General features: G+C 44.4%; 1 protein-coding gene across 1 annotated transcript in view; it reads left to right on the top strand.

The window, feature by feature from the left end:
* Window positions 1–19,382, top strand: part of LOC143290413 (uncharacterized) — a 118,766-nt gene that overhangs the window by 47,017 nt on the left and 52,367 nt on the right. Inside the window, exons 22-33 of the mRNA XM_076599827.1 lie at window positions 2,315–2,424; window positions 5,003–5,114; window positions 6,418–6,575; window positions 6,972–7,074; window positions 7,790–7,938; window positions 9,037–9,286; window positions 10,523–10,690; window positions 11,403–11,557; window positions 13,321–13,467; window positions 14,967–15,276; window positions 17,907–18,056; window positions 18,413–18,573. Of these exons, the coding sequence (XP_076455942.1) occupies window positions 2,315–2,424; window positions 5,003–5,114; window positions 6,418–6,575; window positions 6,972–7,074; window positions 7,790–7,938; window positions 9,037–9,286; window positions 10,523–10,690; window positions 11,403–11,557; window positions 13,321–13,467; window positions 14,967–15,276; window positions 17,907–18,056; window positions 18,413–18,573 (1,973 nt within the window). The remainder of the gene's footprint in view (window positions 1–2,314; window positions 2,425–5,002; window positions 5,115–6,417; window positions 6,576–6,971; window positions 7,075–7,789; window positions 7,939–9,036; window positions 9,287–10,522; window positions 10,691–11,402; window positions 11,558–13,320; window positions 13,468–14,966; window positions 15,277–17,906; window positions 18,057–18,412; window positions 18,574–19,382) is intronic.

The raw sequence follows: 19,382 nt of genomic DNA, 5'->3' as shown, positions 1-19,382 counted from the left end.
CGTCCAGACCACCACTCAAGGTCTAGTGGAGAGGGAGAAAATATCGGCGGCTGAGCCGTGATTCGAACCAGTGCGCTCGATTCTCACGATTCCTAGGCGGACGCGTTACCTCTAGGCCATCCCTCCACTAGTAGGTATATACAGCATTAAGTGCACTATGTGGTACATAACAACGAGCAAACCACACCGATCAAACATACAACACTACTGTCGTGGACCCTGTGTTATTGTTACGAGATAGCACAGCGTTTCATGTTACATTCTATGCGCCACTGCCTTCTATCACTTTTATGTATGCGTACCATTTTCTCGAAAATGCTATGAACATCATTTCTAGAATCCTAGTATGATAGTCAGTCGTGTCCGCGCATCTGCTGTCCTGACTGTCCGGGCTAGAATTTGATTACAGTGGAGAGTGTCTTGCCCTCGGTGCATACCCCACTCTCTCGGCCAAAAGGTTTTTTAGGAAATTCGGCGTTGGGGTGGTTCATCAAAGGCTAACTAGTCCCCAAGGCTGCAGCACTAAGACCCAATGCAATCTTGCCTCCAAATGGTCATAGTCCTTCACAAAAGACTAAGCTGTAAATGACTTCCCATTGCAGTGGAGAAACCATTGATCATACAGCTCTCACTTTGCTGCTGGCCCAACTGTAAGCCTGTGTCAATCTGTGATACAAGCTAAGCGCTGGGCTTTAGATCTCAGGACAGGCGCATAAAAATCACCTTCACTCCGGAAGTTCCGGAATCAAAACAGGAACTTCCGGAGGAGAAGAAAGGGAGTGAAGTTGATCTTGCAATCCTCTCTCTGCTGGACGGGGAAAGTGGGTGGGGTGGGTGGTGTGGGTGGGGTGGTGGAACAAGGAGACAACAACAAGAACTTTAAATGACAAGACAGCCCCAGTCAACATAAATGTATGTGCGTGTGTATGGTTGTGAGCGCATGCGTCCTCGAGCGGGATGGATTGTGTGTGTGTGTGTGTGTGTGTGTGTGTGTGTGTGTGATGGGGGTACGAGGATTGTGGTTAAAGGGGGGATATACAGAGAAAGGATTAACAAGAACAATTCAATCAACAATTCAGGAAGTTCAATCAAAGGTAATTGGTTGGACATTATTTCTTTTATGTTTTGTTCTGAAAATTTTATAACTTTACATGACTTTTTGTCAATAATGTGACACTGAAACAAAATATGATTTCGTGTGATCTGTTTACTACATACACAATAAACGTTTTTGCTAAACTTTGTCTTGAAAGCGTCCAGTCTTACACGAGACATCAGACAAGTTACCTGTCTCTGATAGTACGATGGGAAATCTATCATTTCATTTGTGTTGGGTAATTTCAGCTGTAAAACCCATTTTCCTTTGCGTATAAAATCATGTCATCAACACTAGCCTGACATCTGTTCCATATTGAAGACTCGAGAAGTCGGCAACATTCTGAAACTGATTGTTGAATAACTATTTTAAAAAAAATCTCTATTCTTTGTGCACCCCCCCCCCCCTTTTTTTTGTTGTTGTTGCTTTTATCTGTCGGCCATTTTATTTATTTCTTTTTTTTTTTAACCAATATTAGAAGGTACCCAGCAAAACTCTGTGGTTGTTCCTTTGCCTGATAGAATGTGTAATAAACAACATATTCAAAAACAGGATCAGGTCGAGTTTTTTTTGTTTTTGTTTTCTTTTGTTTTTTTAATATCAAACGATTCTAATGCACGTAGGAGTGATTTTGAGTCAACCAATAAAACTACTCTGAATATAGTTACAGGGAGATTTTTCAGATATTCCGACGTAAGCATCATAGCCACTAGTTCAGCGGTTGATGTAGATAGCCTACTTCCAAGATAAAACGACCTTTCAATTTTAAACGCAGGAATTATAAAAGCTGCACCCGTGTTTTATTTCCAGTCACTGAACCGTCTGTAAACAGTTGAAAATGGTTTTGATACTTTTCATATAGACGGGTGTTTGCATTCACTTTCATGATATTTATATTTTCATCAATTTTCTGATCACAGTAGTTTATATCAAAAGCTTGTCTCTGTGTCTCCCATAATGGTATAGGTATGGGAGTATTATGCGGCTGCCACACTTTGTGTGTGTGTGTGTGTGTGTGTGTGTGTGTGTGTGTGTGTGTGTGTGTGTGTGTGTGTGTGAATGAGAGAGAGAGAGAGAGAGAGAGAGAGAGAGTGTGTGTGTGTGTGTGTGTGTGTGTGTGTGTGTTTGAGGTAGTGCGTGCGAGTTTGCTTTTTTGGGGAGATTTTATTTTATCTTATTTTGTATTGGCGGTAAATGGTCATCATTTTTGGTCGCCAGACAAACCTTTCATCAAATTGAAACCCAGGAGGAAGAACCCAGGCCAAGTGTGCTGGAACCTGACCTACAATGATCAGACTGGCGAAGGCATCGGTGCTCCTCAGATGGACGTGAGTACAACTGTGGTGTCTCTTCTTTCTTCTTCTTCTTCGCTCGTGGGCTGCAACTCGCACGTTCTCTCGTGTGTACACGAGTGGGCTTTTACGTGCATGACCGTTTTTACCCCCGCCATGTAGGCAGCCACACTCCGTTTTCGGGGGTGTGCGTGCTGGGTATATTCTTGTTTCCATAACACACCGAACGCTGACATGGATTACAGGAACTTTAACGTGCGTGCATTTGCACAGTGGGGCAAAGTCTGGAGTTGTGGTTGTGTTGTGTTGTTGTGGTGTGGTGTGGTGTGGTGTGGTGTGGTTTTGGTGTGATGTGTTGAAGTGTGGTATGGTGTGTTGCAGTATGGTGTGGTGTGTCATGGTGTGGTATGGTGTGTTGTGTTGTATTGTGGTGTGGTGTGTCATGGAGTGGTATGGTTGTGTTGTGTTGTTGTGTGTTGTGGTGTGGTGTTGTGTGGTGTGGTTTTGGTGTGATGTGTTGAAGTGTGGTATGGTGTGTTGCAGTATGGTGTGGTGTGTCATGGTGTGGTATGGTGTGTTGTGTTGTATTGTGGTGTGGTGTGTCATGGAGTGGTATGGTGTGGTGTGGTGTTGGTGTGATGTGTTGAGGTGTGGTGTGTTGTGGTTTTGGTCTGGTGTGATGTGGTGTGTCGTGATGTGTTGTGTTGTTTTGTGGTGGTGTGGTGTGTTGTGTTGTGCTGTACTGTACTGTATTGTACTGCGCTGTACTGTACTGTATTGTACTGCATTGTATTGTACTGTACTGTTCTGCACTGTACTGTACTGTATTGTATTGTATCGCATTGTACTGTGATGTGTTATGTTGTGTTGCCATAGCGTTGTGTTGTATGTATTGTACTGTACAGGGTGTTGAGTTGTGTTGTGCTGTATTGTAGTGCACTGCATTGTATGGTGTTGTGTTGTTTTGTGTTGTTTGTATTGTATCAAACCATGTTGTGTTGTGTTGTAGTACTTTCTCACAGCCGGTTTCTGTGTGTGAAATTCGGGCTGCTCTCCCCGGGGAGAACGCGTCACCCAAGTGCATTACCTCCCTTTCTTTTCTTTGTGAAAGTGTATTTGTTTTGCAATCACATTTTTCTCTACAGACTTTTTACTAGGGACAGCCAGACAGGCAACCAGGGGCCGTATTCAAGACAAAATTCATTTTGCCTTCAGGCAAGTTATCTTTGACATGGCTGGAACCCGCTGGTACAGTTTACCGTGAAGGATAAGTTATCTTCGTATTCAAGACACAGCAGTTCGCTCAGACAGCTAACCCATCGTCTTTAAAAAAAAAAAAAATCTCAAGATTCCCGTCTTTGCATGCTCTCAGTTTCACTTCTCATCGCACCACAGATTGGAACATTGTAGAGAGAGTTTGCAAAACGTGCTATCCGCAAAGCACGCTTGTTTTCCCTTTAAAAAAAAGAAAAAAAAGAAAGAAAAATGCTGCAAAAGGATCCGCCATATTTACCTCTGCTTGGCAGTCACCCTTGGCAGGTAGTAAGGGTACATTGCCTTCAGGGTTTGTGGACACGCGGGTAGACTCTTGTGTTCATGAATACTGGATATTGCTTACCCTCGGGCAGTTTGCCTTGCCTCAGGCAGATTACCCGCAGGTCTACATTTACCCTCAGGCACGATGTTCTCTTGAATACGGCCTCAGGCAGACAGCCAGCCAACCAACTTGACTGATTCACTGATTGCTAACAAGTTCTCTGACTCCGCGAACAACTAATTAGTCATCGTGTGGAGTAGTCCATAAACCCATTTGAATGGTGTGAAAACACACCGATAATAATTAGGTCCACCCAGTTTCAGTTTTCATGGAGGTGTCAAAGTGTGTGGACTGACCCATATGCGCGTCACGTCACCACACCTGTAGTGTTCATCGTTGAAGCAATACGTAGTGCGAGATACTTTGTTTTCGACGGGCGGTTGATGAGGAAATCGTGTATGTACTGAACGTTGTGCAGTGTGTGAGTTTTGTCTTCTTGGTCAGATGGGAGAAAACGGTGAAAATGGAAATGTTTGTTTGTTTGTTATTGAAACACACACACACACACACGCACACACACACACGCACGCACGCACGCATGCACGCACGCACGCACGCACGCACACACACACACACACACACACACACACACTCAGCCGCCGATGTTTTCTCCCCCTCCACTAGACCTTGAGTGGTGGTCTGGACGCTTGTCATTCGGATGAGACGATAAAACGAGGTCCAGTATTCAGCATGCAATTAGCGCATGTAAAAGAACCCACGGCAGTAAAAGCGTTGTTCCTGGAAAAAATTCTGTAGAAAAATCTACTTTGATAGGAAAAACAAATAAAACTGCATGCAGGAAAAAAAATACAAAAAAAGGGTGGCACTGTAGTGTAGCGACGCGCTCTTCGTGGGAAGAGCAGCCCGAATTTCACACAGAGAAATCTGTTGTGATAAAAACCAAAACCAAATACAATGTACCCATCATGTAGAAATTGTTTGAGAGAGACAGAGACAGAGAGAGGTGAATGCCTCTCAAAAGCGACAGATGAAGCAGTGGTATCACTCTGGTCACAGGCGTTGATGGGCACTGCCAGGAAGTGCGCCCAGAGGCTGAGGCTGACGTGCTCCAACGCTGTCGGCACCGGCATGGTCTCCTACAGAAACTGCGGCGGAACACAGTTCACCAGTTAGTACAGCCATGGGCATGATGATGATGATGATGATGATGATGATGATGCGATGGAGGGGGAGGAGGAGGAGGGTGTTGATGGTGGAGGTGGTGATGATGAGGATGATGATGATAATAATGGTATAGTGGTGATGGTGATGATAGTGGTGGTGGTGGTGATGCTGCTGCTGCTGTTGTTGTTGTTGTTGTTGCTGCCGCTGATGGTGATGGTGATGATGATCATGGTGGTGATCATGGTGGTGGTGATGATGGTGAACATGGTGGTGGTGGTGGTGCTGGTGATCACGGTGGCGATGGTGATGATGATGGTGGTGGTGGAGATGATGATGATTGTGATGGTGATGATGATGGTGGTGATGATGATAATGATGATTGTGATGGTGATGATGGTGGTGATGATGATGATGATGGTGGTGGTGGTGGTGATGATGATGGTGGTGATGATGATAATGGTGATGATGATGATAATGGTGATGATGATGATGATAATGGTGGTGATGATGATGATGATTGTTTTGGTGATGATGATGATGACGACGACGACGGTGACAATGATGATGACGCTGATGGTGATGATGATGATGAGGAGGAGGAGGATAGTGATGATGATAGTGATCAAGATGATGATAATGATGATGATGGCTATTATCATGGTGATAATGTTGATAATGGTGATGGTGGTGGTGGTAGTGATGATGATGATGATGATGATGACGGTGGTGATGATGATGGTGAATGTGATATTGATGTTGATGATGTTGATGATGATGATGGCACACACGGACCTTTTCCAACGCTGTGAGCACCAGTAATCCCCGGTTCGGCACAGAACGTAACATGGTAATCAATCCTTCATTGCGTGGTCACATTCTGGACCCTAACCGGCACAGAATATCACCTCGGTACAGAACATCACAGAATGTCACCCAGGTACTGAACTTCAGACCTGTACAGAACGTCACCCTCATAGAGAATAAAACGTCAGCCTGGTGCAGAGTATCGCAGGAAACGAATGATGAGCGCCCCGCAATGGCAGTCGTCAGTCGGCTCTTCCACGGGTAAGGCAGCGTGTTGTGCAAACGACTCCGTGTTTGTGAAGCGCTAAGAGTTTGGTGTGCGACCGAGGGGGGATAAAAGTATCCATATCATCGTTATAGAACGATCCGTTTGTTAAGCGCTTAGAGGTTTGTCTCCAACCGAGGGAGGAAAGGCGCTATATAAGTAACCACACCATCATCATCATCATCATCAGTTATCTTCGTGATAATCATCATCATCATCATCATCATCATCATCGCAGAGTTCGTTGCCGCCGAAGTGGAGTCCACGTGCGCGTGCGGAGCTAGCGGCACGTGCGACGGGGGACCGACTGCCCAGTGCAACTGCGACACGAGCGGCGACATTGAGACCGAGGACGTCAACTACATCGTCGATAACGAGCGACTGCCCATTTGTCAGGTCGGCTGGTTTTGGTTTTTGTCTTTTGTTGTTGTATTATTGGGGGTGTGGCGGGGTGGTGGTGGTGGGGTGGTTAACTAGTCATATTCACGGTGGGGATGGTTCCCCTTTCAGTAACCTCTACAGTCATGCTTGGATTATCTTTTTTTTTTAAACAGATTCGTTGAAGATGATTATGATTGTTATGATTATGGTCTTATGATGATTATGATGATGATTATGATAATGGTGATGATGATTATCCTTTCTATCATTATTATGTTGATGCTGATAATTATCGTTATTACCATTATCATTATTATTACTATTACGAACATTGTTATTGTCATTATTATCATTATGTCTGTGATCATCATCATCATCATCACAATGATATACCGAAATGCGCGTGTCCAGGTGTGTATGGAGCTTCATGACATTGAAGGAAAGGGGGCCGGAATCCCAACTTCCAGGTACATCCGCTTTGATGCCTCTGAACTCAGGTGTGGAAGGCGTCCAGGTGAGCAAAACCTGCAGCTTTTTGTGTGTATTTGTATTGGTATTGTATTGGTATTGTCTTGTATTGTATTATATTTGTATTAGTCTTGGATTATATTGGAATTGTATGGTATTTGTATTGTATTATATTTGTATTGGTATTGAAATTGTATTGTATTTGTATTGTATTGTGTTGTATTTGTATTGTATTGAATTGCATGTATATATATATATATATATATATATATATATATATATATATATATATATATATATATATATATATATTGCATTTTTATTGTATTTGCATTGCATTGCATTTGTGTTGTATTAATATTGTATCTGTATCGGTATTGCATTGTATTGTATTGGTAGTATATTTATATTTGCATTGTATTGTGTTGTATCTGTATTTGTATTGCATTTGTATTTGAAGAAGAAGGGGGAGTGTGTGTGTGTGTGTGTGTGTGTGTGTGTGTGTGTGTGTGTGTGTGTGTGTGTGTGTGTGGTTGGTTGGTTTTGTCGTATATTTATCCTTTTTAAAAAAAATTCTTTTTTATTATTTTTTTTGTACGGCCTCCATCCTCCTATTTCCTCTCCATTTTGTTATCCATTATCTATTTATTTATTTATTCAATATTCATTCATTTATTTATCTATATTTTATTTATTTATTTACTTATCTATTCATTCATGTATTTGATTTTATACCGATGTTAGTGGTGCATGTGCTGCAGGTCTGAAGAAGAACTGCAAGAAGTACCGCCAGGAGGAGCAGTTCAACTTCATCAAGGAGACCCTGGAGAAGGATATGTGGTATGACGGCGAAGGCAAACCCATCATCGTCGGCTGCAGGTTCTACCCCACCCCGGGTTACGGCGAGATGGTACGTGAGTGCGCGCGTGCGTGCGTGGGAGAAGTGTTCGTCGTCTTTGTCGTCGTTCGTCATCGTCGTGGTTTCGTTGTTGTTGCTGTTGTTGTTCGTCTGCTTCTTCTTTGGTTCTTCCTCCCCCTCCTCTACCTTCTTCTTGTTCTTGTTGTTCTTCTTCTTCTCCTCTTCCTCCCCCCCTTCTTCTTCTCCTCCTCATCCACCTTCTTCTCTTCTTCTTCTTCGTCTTCTTCTTCTCTTCCTCCTCCTCTTCCACCACCACCTTCTTCTTCTCTCCTTTGTCTTCTTCTTCTCTTCCTCCTCCCCCCACCTTCTTCTTCTTCTCTTCCTCCTCCCTCTCCACCTTCTCCTCCTTTTCCTCCTCCCTTCTTCTTCTTCTTCTCTGTTTCAACAATATTAAACTTTTCGCACATCAAAATTTATTAATTTTTTTTATTAGAAAAATCAAATGTTGATGCAATAAAGGAAGTTGACATATAAATACGATTTAAACAGACAGGTGGTACTTGTTCGAAAAGGTGCTCACTTGTGGAATGGGTTTCTCAGATGACACCTTTATTGACAACAGCAACAACAGCAACAACGACAACAAGAGAAACAACAGCAACAACAACAAGATAAACAACAGCAACAACGACAACAAGAAGAGAAACAACAGCAACAACAAATTCAAAAACAACAACATCAGTAACGACAACAGCAACAAAGCAACAATAACAGCAGCACCATCACAACAACAATAGCAACAGCAACAACAAAAACAACAGCAACAACCACAGCAGTAACACCCACAACAACAGCAACAACCACCACAACAATAAACAACAATACACCACCACCACCACTACCACAACAACACCAACACCCACAACAACAGCAACAACCACCACAACAATAAACAACAATACACCACCACCACCACTACCACAACAACACCAACAACCACAACAACAAACAACAACAAATTCAACAACAATAACACAGCAACAATAACAACAAAAGAACAGCAGCAGCAGCAACAACAACAAATTCAACAACAATAACACAGCAACAACAACAAACCGCAACAACAACTCTCCCCCCCCCCCCCCCCAGATCATCCGGGCCCAGGATCCGGTCTTCGAGCCAGACGAGCCAGGAGTGCCGGACAACATCACCATCGTCTACACAGGCTTCGACATCGCCGACGTCAAAGACACCATGGAGGACACCAACTACTGCACCCAGGACCTGTACCTCTTCTGTGCGGACTCTGTGCCGGACCTCTCCGGCGGCTACGGCCTCTTCTCCGCCGGCGAGCATCTGACCTCTGCTGACTATGAGACCCGGGAGATCGACGAAGACGGTCAGTTTTGGGGGAAGGAAGATATGTATGTGGGAAGGTGGGAGGGGGGGGGGAGGGGGCGCGGGGGGGGGGGGGGAGAGAGGAGGAAGGGGGAGGAGGAAGGAGGAAGGGGGAGGAGGAAGGGGGAGGGGGAAGGCTGCGGGGGGGGGGGGAGGGAGAGTTTGTTGGCCACGGCTGACTTTGAAACCAGGGAGATCGACGAAGACGGTGAGTTTTGGGGGAAGGAAGATAAGTGGGGGCGGGGCGAGGGTGGGGGGGGGGGAGGAGGAGGAAGGGAGAGGAGAAAGAGGGAGGAGGTAGGTGGGGGAGGGGGAGAGTTTGTTGGCCACGGCTGACTATGAGACCAGGGAGATCGACGAAGACAGTCAGTTTTAGGGGAATGAAGATATGGTGGGGGGGGGGGGGGGCGGAGGGGGCGGGAGAAGGAGGAAGAGGGAGGAGGAAGGGGGAAGGAAGAAGGTGGAGGGGGGAGGGACAGTTTGTTGGCCACGGCTGACTATAAGACCAGGGAGATTGACGAAGGCGGAGGAGAAAGGAGGTGGGGGGGGGTTTGTTGGGGAAGTTGGAGGGGTGGTGGGAGTTGGGTAGGAAGGGGGCTGAAGTGGCTGACTGTGAGATCAGGGAGATTGACGGAGACGGTTAGGTTGTTTTGTTTTGTTTTGTTTTGTTTCTTTGGAGGGGGGGGGGGGGAAAATGTGGGGTGAGGGCCTAGGGTGAGGAGGGTGGGGGGCAGAGAAAACGAAGAAGAGGGAGGAGGAGGAGAAGAAAAAGAAGAAGTTATATCCTTGTACATTTTAAGTGAATGGTGGTGGTGGTGGTGGTGAAAGGAGAGAAGGAGGAGGAGGAGGAGGGAGGGGGGCGAGGCGGGGAAAGGGACAGGAAAAAAGGGGGAAAGAAGAAGAAGAAGAAGAAGTAAGAACAACATGTGCAACAACAAAAACAAAAACAACAACAACAACAACAACAACAACAACAACAACACACACACACACACACACACACACACACACACACACACACACACTCCCCCCCCCACACACATACACACACTCCCCCCCCACACACACACACATACACACACTCCCCCCCCCCCCACACATACACACACTCCCCCCCCCACACACACACACACACTCCCCCCCCCCCCCACACACACACATATACAAAAGACGAAACGTTTCTTTCGGCAGAACCTTCATACATCCTTCTTTGTTCTTCTGTTCCTGCCTGCCACAGAGCTGGGCGCGATATGCAGTAAGGACGTGTACAAGGGGGCGTGCCAGAAGTGCAGCACCAGCCCCAAGAGGATCGTGGTCACGAACAAGGACAAGCTGCCTCTCACCAAGATCAGGTTGCCCCAAGACACCAAAGCCACCATCGCCGTCACGGACACCGCCTGTGCTTGTGAGTCATGCCCCCCCCCCCACCCTCCCTCCCCCCTCCCCCCTATCCTCCCGCCGTCGCGACGGGACATGAAGCAACCGGTTTTCTGTTTGAAAACAAAAAAATGACGACAACGACGACGACGATGATGACAGTGTTGATGTTGGTGATGATGATCATGACGTCGATTATGATGATGATGAAAAAATGTTTGATGATGACGATACTACTACTACTACTACTACTACTACTACTACTACTACTACAACTACTAAGAAGGAGGAGGAGGAGGAGGAGAAGTTATACATCCTTGTACATTTTAAGTGCATTTCAGTTTGTTGTTGTTTTTATCCGTGGAGTTTACGAAGTGATTACGAAGTTCTTAAAAAAAGTATTTATTTACCTTTAGTGCTTCCTAAGGCGTGTAGGATAGCTTTTAACATGATGACAGTGATGATATGGATGATGAGGATGACGATAATGATGGTGATGATGACGACAATGACGATGACGATGATGATGATGGGGTGGCTTGTAGCAGGATAGCTCAATTCTTTAGTTGATAACAATGACAAATGTGGCCGGTTTGAATATAGATTCATTTTGATGATGATGGTGGTGGTGACGACAACAACAATGACGATGATGATGATGATGATGATGAAGTATTCTAGTACCTTGTGTTTTCTCTGATGGAGGTAATAAAGTGTCCGTGTGCCCTGTATCCGTACAGACGTGGAGAAGGACTGCGAGGCCATCCGCAAGAGTGACAAGATAGAAAGCGACCTTCTGTTCGACGGGACGTACCTCATCGACCCTGACGGCCCAGGGCGTGTCAAGCCTTTCCAGGTGCTCTGCGAGTTCAACGAGAACGTCGGAGTCACCAAGGTAAAAAAAACAACAACAACAAACAACAAAAAACCAAAAAACCCACAACCCCTCCCTAAAACAACAACAAAAAAACAAAAACAAAACAAAACAACAACAAAACAAAACAAACAAACAAACAAAAAACAACAACAACAACAACAACAAAACCCAGAGAGAGAGAGAGTACTATCCATACATGAATGTCCTTCGACCTTTTGGCTGCAGATGATGTAAGGGACATCACTCTTGCAAATGATAATTCCTTCTTGTCGTAATGTCCTGTAAATGGTGTATTGAGTATCAGTATGTGCAGAACTGGCAAGCTGAGCAACACAAACAAGTACAAGAGAGAGAGAGAGAGAGAGAGAGAGAGAGAGAGAGAGAGAGAGAGAGAGATCTTTCTGGACCTATTTGTCTTTCAAATTAATACTTTTAGTTTCAGTTTCAATGAGGCGACAAGGCAAAGCGTACAGACTAGTTCTTTATGCGCATACGCTAGACCTCATCTGCTTAGAAAAAAACAAAAGGAGCAGATGTCTGCTGACTTTCGCATAAAGCCAATGCGTTGGTTTCAAGTAAATGAAGCAATGACCAGTATATCCACAAATGGCAAGCTAACAAAAAAAAACCAAACAAAAAAACCCCAAACAAACAACAGAACAAAACAAAAAAAAGAATAAAAGGAAAGAAAAGAAAAGAGAAACAGAGAGAGAATATTCTGGTCTTATACACCTCTTTCAAATAACAAATAAAACAAAGGTTGCATGGTTAGTACATCAAGAATTGGCATGCTGAAAACGAGAAACTGGACAAAGATTGAAATGAGGATAATAATAATGATAATAATATTATTATTATTAATAATGATAATAATTTGAGAGAGAGAGAGAGAGAGAGGTCCAGACTTATTCCTCCTTCAAATAACCAATAAAGAAAACGTTGTATGATCAGTATATCCAAACTTGTCAAGCTGGAAAAAAAAATTAACGAGAAGAAAATAAATGAAAATGTAAAAAAAAGAAAAAAAAGAAAAGAAACATTATAGATCTATTCCTTTTCAAATTACAAATAAAGCAAATTTCACGTTTGTCTGTTCATCTCATTACCATGGGAACCAGCTGCATAGAAAATACAGAATGTTTAAGGGACTTTTCGTTTCATAAATGCCTACTATTTCTTCCAGATCATTTCACTAAAATCTTAAACCAAGAGAGACGCCATGGCCAGGTCGGTAAGGCGTTGAACTTCTGATCCAGTGATCACCGCTGATCAGGGTTCGAGCCTTTCAACTGCATAGTGTTGTGTCCTTGGGAGAAGGCACTTCACGCTGATTTTCCTCACTGCACCTAGGTGTGAATGGGTTAACCTGACTTGGGTTGGGGAAGGTTAAAGTGGCGGAAGGAGAGGATTGGGCCCCGCCTCCCTATGCCGAGCTCTGGACACAGTGGATATGAAATCACTGCCCCGATGGCCGTACAAAGCTATAGGAACTTTAGCCCTTGACTTCAGGTGGGCTGTCAATATAGCTTTGATGTGTTTTGGTTTGGTATGGTGTGGTGTGCTGTGTTATGGTGTTGTATGGTATGGCTTGCTGTGGTATGATATGGTGTGGTATGGTATGTTAAAGTTTAATCTGAGGTGGGTACACGCATATACCTACGCTTGAAACGAACCCCATCCCCCCACCCTCCACCGCCACACCCCAAACTCCCGGGCTTCCTGGGTGTCCGCTAATCTGTCAATGACACTGATTTGACTGGAGCCGACTTGATTTGACGCAGGTGACCTCCGACCCAGAGTGGGTGGAAGATGGGGTGGGAGGCGACGGGGGTGTGAATGGAGAGGACTTCAGCTTTTCCAACAAGTACCCCACTGCCACTCCTGAACAGCTCCATTCCCTGGTGCAGAACTCTGAGTTCTGCTGGCAGGTGGGTTGGGGGCCAGGGGGAGGGGTTGGTGGTGAACCACGGATATATCTATCTGTCTGTCTATCTATCCATCCGTCTATTGTTTCCTTTGGAGGGTGCGGGTGTTGCAGGGGGTTTGGAGATCTCTGCTTTTGAAATGATGATGATGAGGAGGAGGAGAAGGATCGCGACACGACGACGACGACGACAACAACAATAATATTGATGATGATGATGATAATGATAATAATAATGACGATGATGATGATGATAATAATAATAATAATAATAATGATGATGATTATGATGATGGTGATTACAATGATAATGAAAATAATGATAACAACAACAATAATAATGATGATGATGATGTGAATTTAAGATGCGGTCTACAGGGGCCCAGAGAACTAGCAATGAACATCCATGTGAAAAGCAAGAGGCAACGCCTTCATTGCTCACGTGTCATTCGTGCCTGACAGTAACAACAAGTAGGACAAGAGAGAAATCGGGGACAGGCTAATAGGGATGACGCCGTTCACAGTACAAGGGCCCACACATCCAAGTAACTATATAGGTACCATTCGTTTTTGTTTTTGTTGTTTTTTTTTCGTGGGTTACGACTCACGTTCACTCGTACATATTCACGACTGGACTTTAACGTGTATGACCGCTTTTATCCCCGCATTTAGACAGTCATACGCCGTTTTCGGGGGAGTGCATGCCGAGTATGTTTTTATTTTCACAACCCACCGAACGTTGACGCGGAGCACGGGATCTTTAACGTGCGTATTTGTTCCTCTGCATGCGCATCCACAAGAAGTTGGGTTCAGGCACTAGCAGGTGTTCACGTCTGTTGACCTGGGAGGTCGTACAAATCTCCACCATTTTACCCTCCAGGCACCGTGACAGATTCGAAGCCAGGACCCTCAGATTGAAAGTCCAACGCTTTAATCACTCGGCTGTTGCGCGCCCGTCAGTCGAGAGATAAGAACACACACACACACACACACACACACACACACACACACACACACACACACACACACACACACACACACATATATATATATATATGTGTGTGTGTGTGTGTGTGTGTGTGTGCGCGCGCGATAGGCGTATCCTACTATGACCATCAGAACAGCTGAGGAGGCAACTGCTGTCCCGACTATCTGGGCTAGAATTTGATTATAGAGGAGATTGTCTTACCCACGTTGCAGCCCCACTCTCTCAGCTAAGGTTTTGGGACAGTCAGCGTTGGGGTGGTTCCTAAAACACCAATTAGCCCGCAAGGCTGCAGCACTAAGAGTTTGTGCAGTCTTTCCTTCTGGTTTGAGAGCCATAGTCCTTCACAAAAGACTAATCTGTCAATGACTTCCAATTGCAGTGGAGAAACCATTGATATACAGCTCTCACTTTGCTGTTGGCCCAATGGAAAAACCATGATAAATGTAAGTAATATAGCTAGATGAAGATTCGAAATAACTCTCGCCTCCTTCGGTTTTCTGCACACACAAAAACAGGGAGTGAAGTACGAGTGTGAGGAGACCCCTCTGGACGGCACGAGCTTTCTGCTGGACCACGCGGGCCAGAGAGTCAGCAGCTTCGGCTCGGCCGACGACTCCTCCGTCATGGGCTGCGCGTGCGGCATGCTGGGCACGTGCCAGGCTGAGGGCCTCTCGTGCAACTGCGACGGCAAGGGGTCCATGGTGGACCAAGGGTTCGTCACCGACAAGGACGTCCTGCCCATCTCCGGCTTCAACGCCAGCGTGGCTAAGGGCGGGACCGGGACGGTTAGCGTGACGGACCTGCGCTGCGCCCCGACCCCCGTAGGTGAGTTGTGTGGGTGGGGATAGAATAGAATTGGATAGGATGGGATAGAATAGAATTTAATAGAATAGGATAGAATAAAAGCGTCAGCGTCACGGAGCTGCGCTGCGCACCGACCTCCGTGGATGAGTTGTGTATGGGAATAGAATAGAATAGAATAGGATAGCGCAGAATAGAACAGGATAGAATAGAACAGAATATATCTATTGAGTGAAGTTTGTCGTGCTGTCATGAATTGTTGTATAGCTGCGATGGTGTATCTTTTGAGTGAAGTTGTTTTTTTTTCAACAGTTTTTTAATTCCACATCTCTCACCCATCCATTCCACAAATCTTAAATTCATTCATCAACATCTTTCTGCTGTGGTCGTTATACAGGGTTACCTGGAAATAGACAGGAAAAGAGAAATGAAAAGTGTCATGGAAATATGCAATGTTAGCAATGACATGATATTGTAAAATGCATAGAGCTTCAAGAATATGCGCTATAGTAAAACATCTTAATAAATACATAAATAAATAAGTAAATAAATAAAAATTTCTTGAGACAATACGGACATAATTAGATATGTGACGGATGTCTTCACATTCTTTTTAAAGAATTGCTAAATCAGTGTATTACTGATGATTTTTGTTTTAGCCTCAATTGATTTTTTAAACTATGCAGCTCTTTTTTTTTTTTTCAACAAAGTGAGTCGTATTTATAGATTCTGAACAAGCAAGGCAATATAAGGTTTAACAAGACAAAAATGTAGGCTACAAAAATCATAATCTGCGAAACGAAGAAGACTTGCAGGTGGACACATCATTTGACAACTTGCACAGCTCAACGTGAACACGTGAAAGCGGAGAGTTACGGCCCTGATGAGACACACTACCCTGACACGAATACCTTGACCTTCACAAAGAGACATGTGTGAACAGAACTCACTTAAAATTGTCGCCATTTTGCTTGCGACGCGCCTTGGATTGAATGAAGTTTGTCGTGCTGTCACAACTTGTGTAGCTACGATGGTGTTTCTATTGAGTGAAGTTTGTCGTGCTGTCACAACTTGTATAGCTGCTATGGTGTATCTATTGAGTGAAGTTTGTCGTGCTGTCATATTTTGTATAGCTACGATGGTGTATCCATTGAGTGAAGTTTGTCGTGCTGTCATAATTTGTATAGCTACGATGGTGTATCTATTGAGTGAAGTTTGTCGTGCTGTCATAATTTGTATAGCTACGATGGTGTATCCATTGAGTGAAGTTTGTCATGCTGTCATAGTTTGTGTAGCTACGATGGTGTTTCTATTGAGTGAAGTTTGTCATGCTGTCATAGTTTGTGTAGCTACGATGGTGTTTCTATTGAGTTAAGTTTGTCATGCTGTCATAGTTTGTGTAGCTACGATGGTGTATCTATTGAGTGAAGTTTGTCCTGCTGTCATAACTTGTATAGCTACGATGGTGTATCTATTGAGTGAAGTTTGTCGTGCTGTCATATTTTGTATAGCTACGATGGTGTATCCATTGAGTGAAGTTTGTCGTGCTGTCATATCTTGTATAGCTACGATGGTGTATCCATTGAGTGAAGTTTGTCGTGTTGTCATAACTTGTATAGCTGCGATGGTGTATCTATTGAGTGAAGTTTGTCGTGCTGTCATAGATTGTTGTATAGCTGCGATGGTGTTTCTATTGAGTGAAGTTTGTCGTGCTGTCATAACTTGTATAGCTGCGATGGTGTATCTATTGAGTGAAGTTTGTCGTGCTGTCATAGATTGTTGTATAGTTGCCATGGTGTTTCTGTTGAGTGACGTTTGTCGTGCTGTCATAACTTGTTGTATTGCTACGATGGTGTTTCTATTGAGTGAAGTTTGTCGTGCTGTCATAACTTGTATAGCTGCGATGGTATATCCATTGAGTGAAGTTTGTCGTGCTGTCATAACTTGTATAGCTACGATGGTGTATCCATTGAGTGAAGTTTGCCGTGCTGTCATAATTTGTATAGCTGCGATGGTGTTTCTATTGAGTGAAGTTTGTCGTGCTGTCATAATTTGTATAGCTACGATGGTGTATCCATTGAGTGAAGTTTGTCGTGCTGTCATAGATTGTTGTATAGTTGCGATGGTGTTTCTATTGAGTGACGTTTGTCGTGCTGTCATAGTTTGTGTAGCTGCGATGCTGTTTCTATTGAGTGAAGTTTGTCGTGTTGTCATAACTTGTATAGCTGCGATGGTGTATCTATTGAGTGACGTTTGTCGTGCTGTCATAAATTGTTGTACAGCTACGATGGTGTTTCTATTGAGTGAAGTTTGTCGTGCTGTCATAACTTGTATAGCTATGATGGTGTTTCTGTTGAGTGAAGTTTGTCGTGCTGTCATAAATTGTATAGCTGTGATGGTGTATCTATTGAGTGAAGGTTGTCGTGCTGTCATAAATTGTTGTATAACTGCAATGGTGTATCTATTGAGTGAAGTTTGTCGTGCTGTCATAACTTGTTGTATAGCTGCGATGGTATTTCTATTGAGTGAAGTTTGTCGTGCTGTCATATTGTTGTATAGCTGCTATGGTGTTTCTATTGAGTGAAGTTTGTCGTGCTGTCATAACTTGTATAGCTGCTATGGTGTTTCTATTGAGTGAAGTTTGTTCCGAACAGACATCCCCAAAGACTGCGTGGAGGCCTATTCGTGGATCGCCCGGTACGGAATCAACTACACGTCCAACGGGGAGTACCTCATCAGCCCTGACCCAGACAACGTTCGCCCCTTCCTTGTCTACTGCGACTTCACCACTAACCCCGGCAATCGTTAGTGCTATTCTTCCTTCCTTTCTTTCTTTCTTCCTTCCTTCTTTCTTTTCTTTCTTTGTGTTCTCTCAGCAGGGCCTTTCATTATCAAGGACCTCCTGTCTGGAATGCTCTTCCTCTCACTTTTTTTGTCTCTCTCTCAGAAAACAAAAACAAAAAAGCTTCCAAGGAGAATGTCAGCAGTCTCTCTTTAATTATATATATATATATATATATATATTTGCGTGTGATAGAAACTGAACTCACATCATCATTCTCACTGTCGTCACTGTCATCCTGATCTTTTTTTTATATAGATATTGGTGTGTGTGTGTGTGTGTGTGTGGCGTGGTGACGTGTCGTGCGGTGCTGTACAGCTGTGACAAAGGTGAGGCCAGAGCCCACAGAGGACGAGCCGGTGGAGGATCAGGACGTGAGAGTGAGTTATCGGGGACCCTCCGAGGAACAGCTGACCGCTCTCATGTCCGTGTCCACCAACTGCTACCAGCCCGTCAAGGTCGACTGCTTCGCCGCTTCGGTAAGTTAGGACTACTGGTCTGCCTACCTACCCTACCCTACCGGTCTACCTACCTATACTACCTATACCATCCCTACCCTAATGGTCTGCCTACCCTACCCACCTATTTACCCACATACCTATCTACGTACGTACTTAGCTAACTAGCTACCTATCTACTTATCTATCTGCCTACCTACCAACTTACCTACCCTTCTTAGCCTACCTACCTATACCTATCTACGTACGTACTTAGCTAACTAGCTACCTATCTACTTATCTATCTGCCTACCTACCAACTTACCTACCCTTCTTAGCCTACCTACCTACCTACCTATCTACTTACCTACCTGCTTACCTACCTACCTTCCCTCCCTGGTGGAGTGACGGCCTAGAGGTAACGAGTCCGCTTTGGAAGCGAGAGAATCTGAGCACGCTGGTTCGAATTAGGGCTCAGCCGCCGATATTTTCTCCCCCTCCACTAGACCTTGAGTGGTGGTCTGGACGCTAGTCATTCGGATGAGACGATAAACCGAGGTCCCGTGTGCAGCATGCACTTAGCGCATGTAAAAGAACCCACGGCAAGAAAAGGGTTGTTCCTGGCAAAATTCTGTAGAAAAATCCACTTCCATAGGAAAAACAAATAAAACTGCACGCAGGAAAAAAGTACAAAAAATGCGTGGCGCTGTTGTGTAGCGACGCGCTCTCCCTGGGGAGAGCAGCCCGAATTTCACACAGAGAAATCTGATGTGATAAAAAGAAATACAAATACAAATACCTTCCTGTTTGCCTACCTACCTATCAACAAACCTATCTTATCGTTTACATCT

Source organism: Babylonia areolata, chromosome 15 (genome assembly GCF_041734735.1).
Source record: "Babylonia areolata isolate BAREFJ2019XMU chromosome 15, ASM4173473v1, whole genome shotgun sequence".
In the NCBI taxonomy this organism is placed as follows: Eukaryota; Metazoa; Mollusca; class Gastropoda; order Neogastropoda; family Buccinidae; genus Babylonia; species Babylonia areolata.
This window is presented reverse-complemented; position numbering and strand designations above follow the sequence as displayed.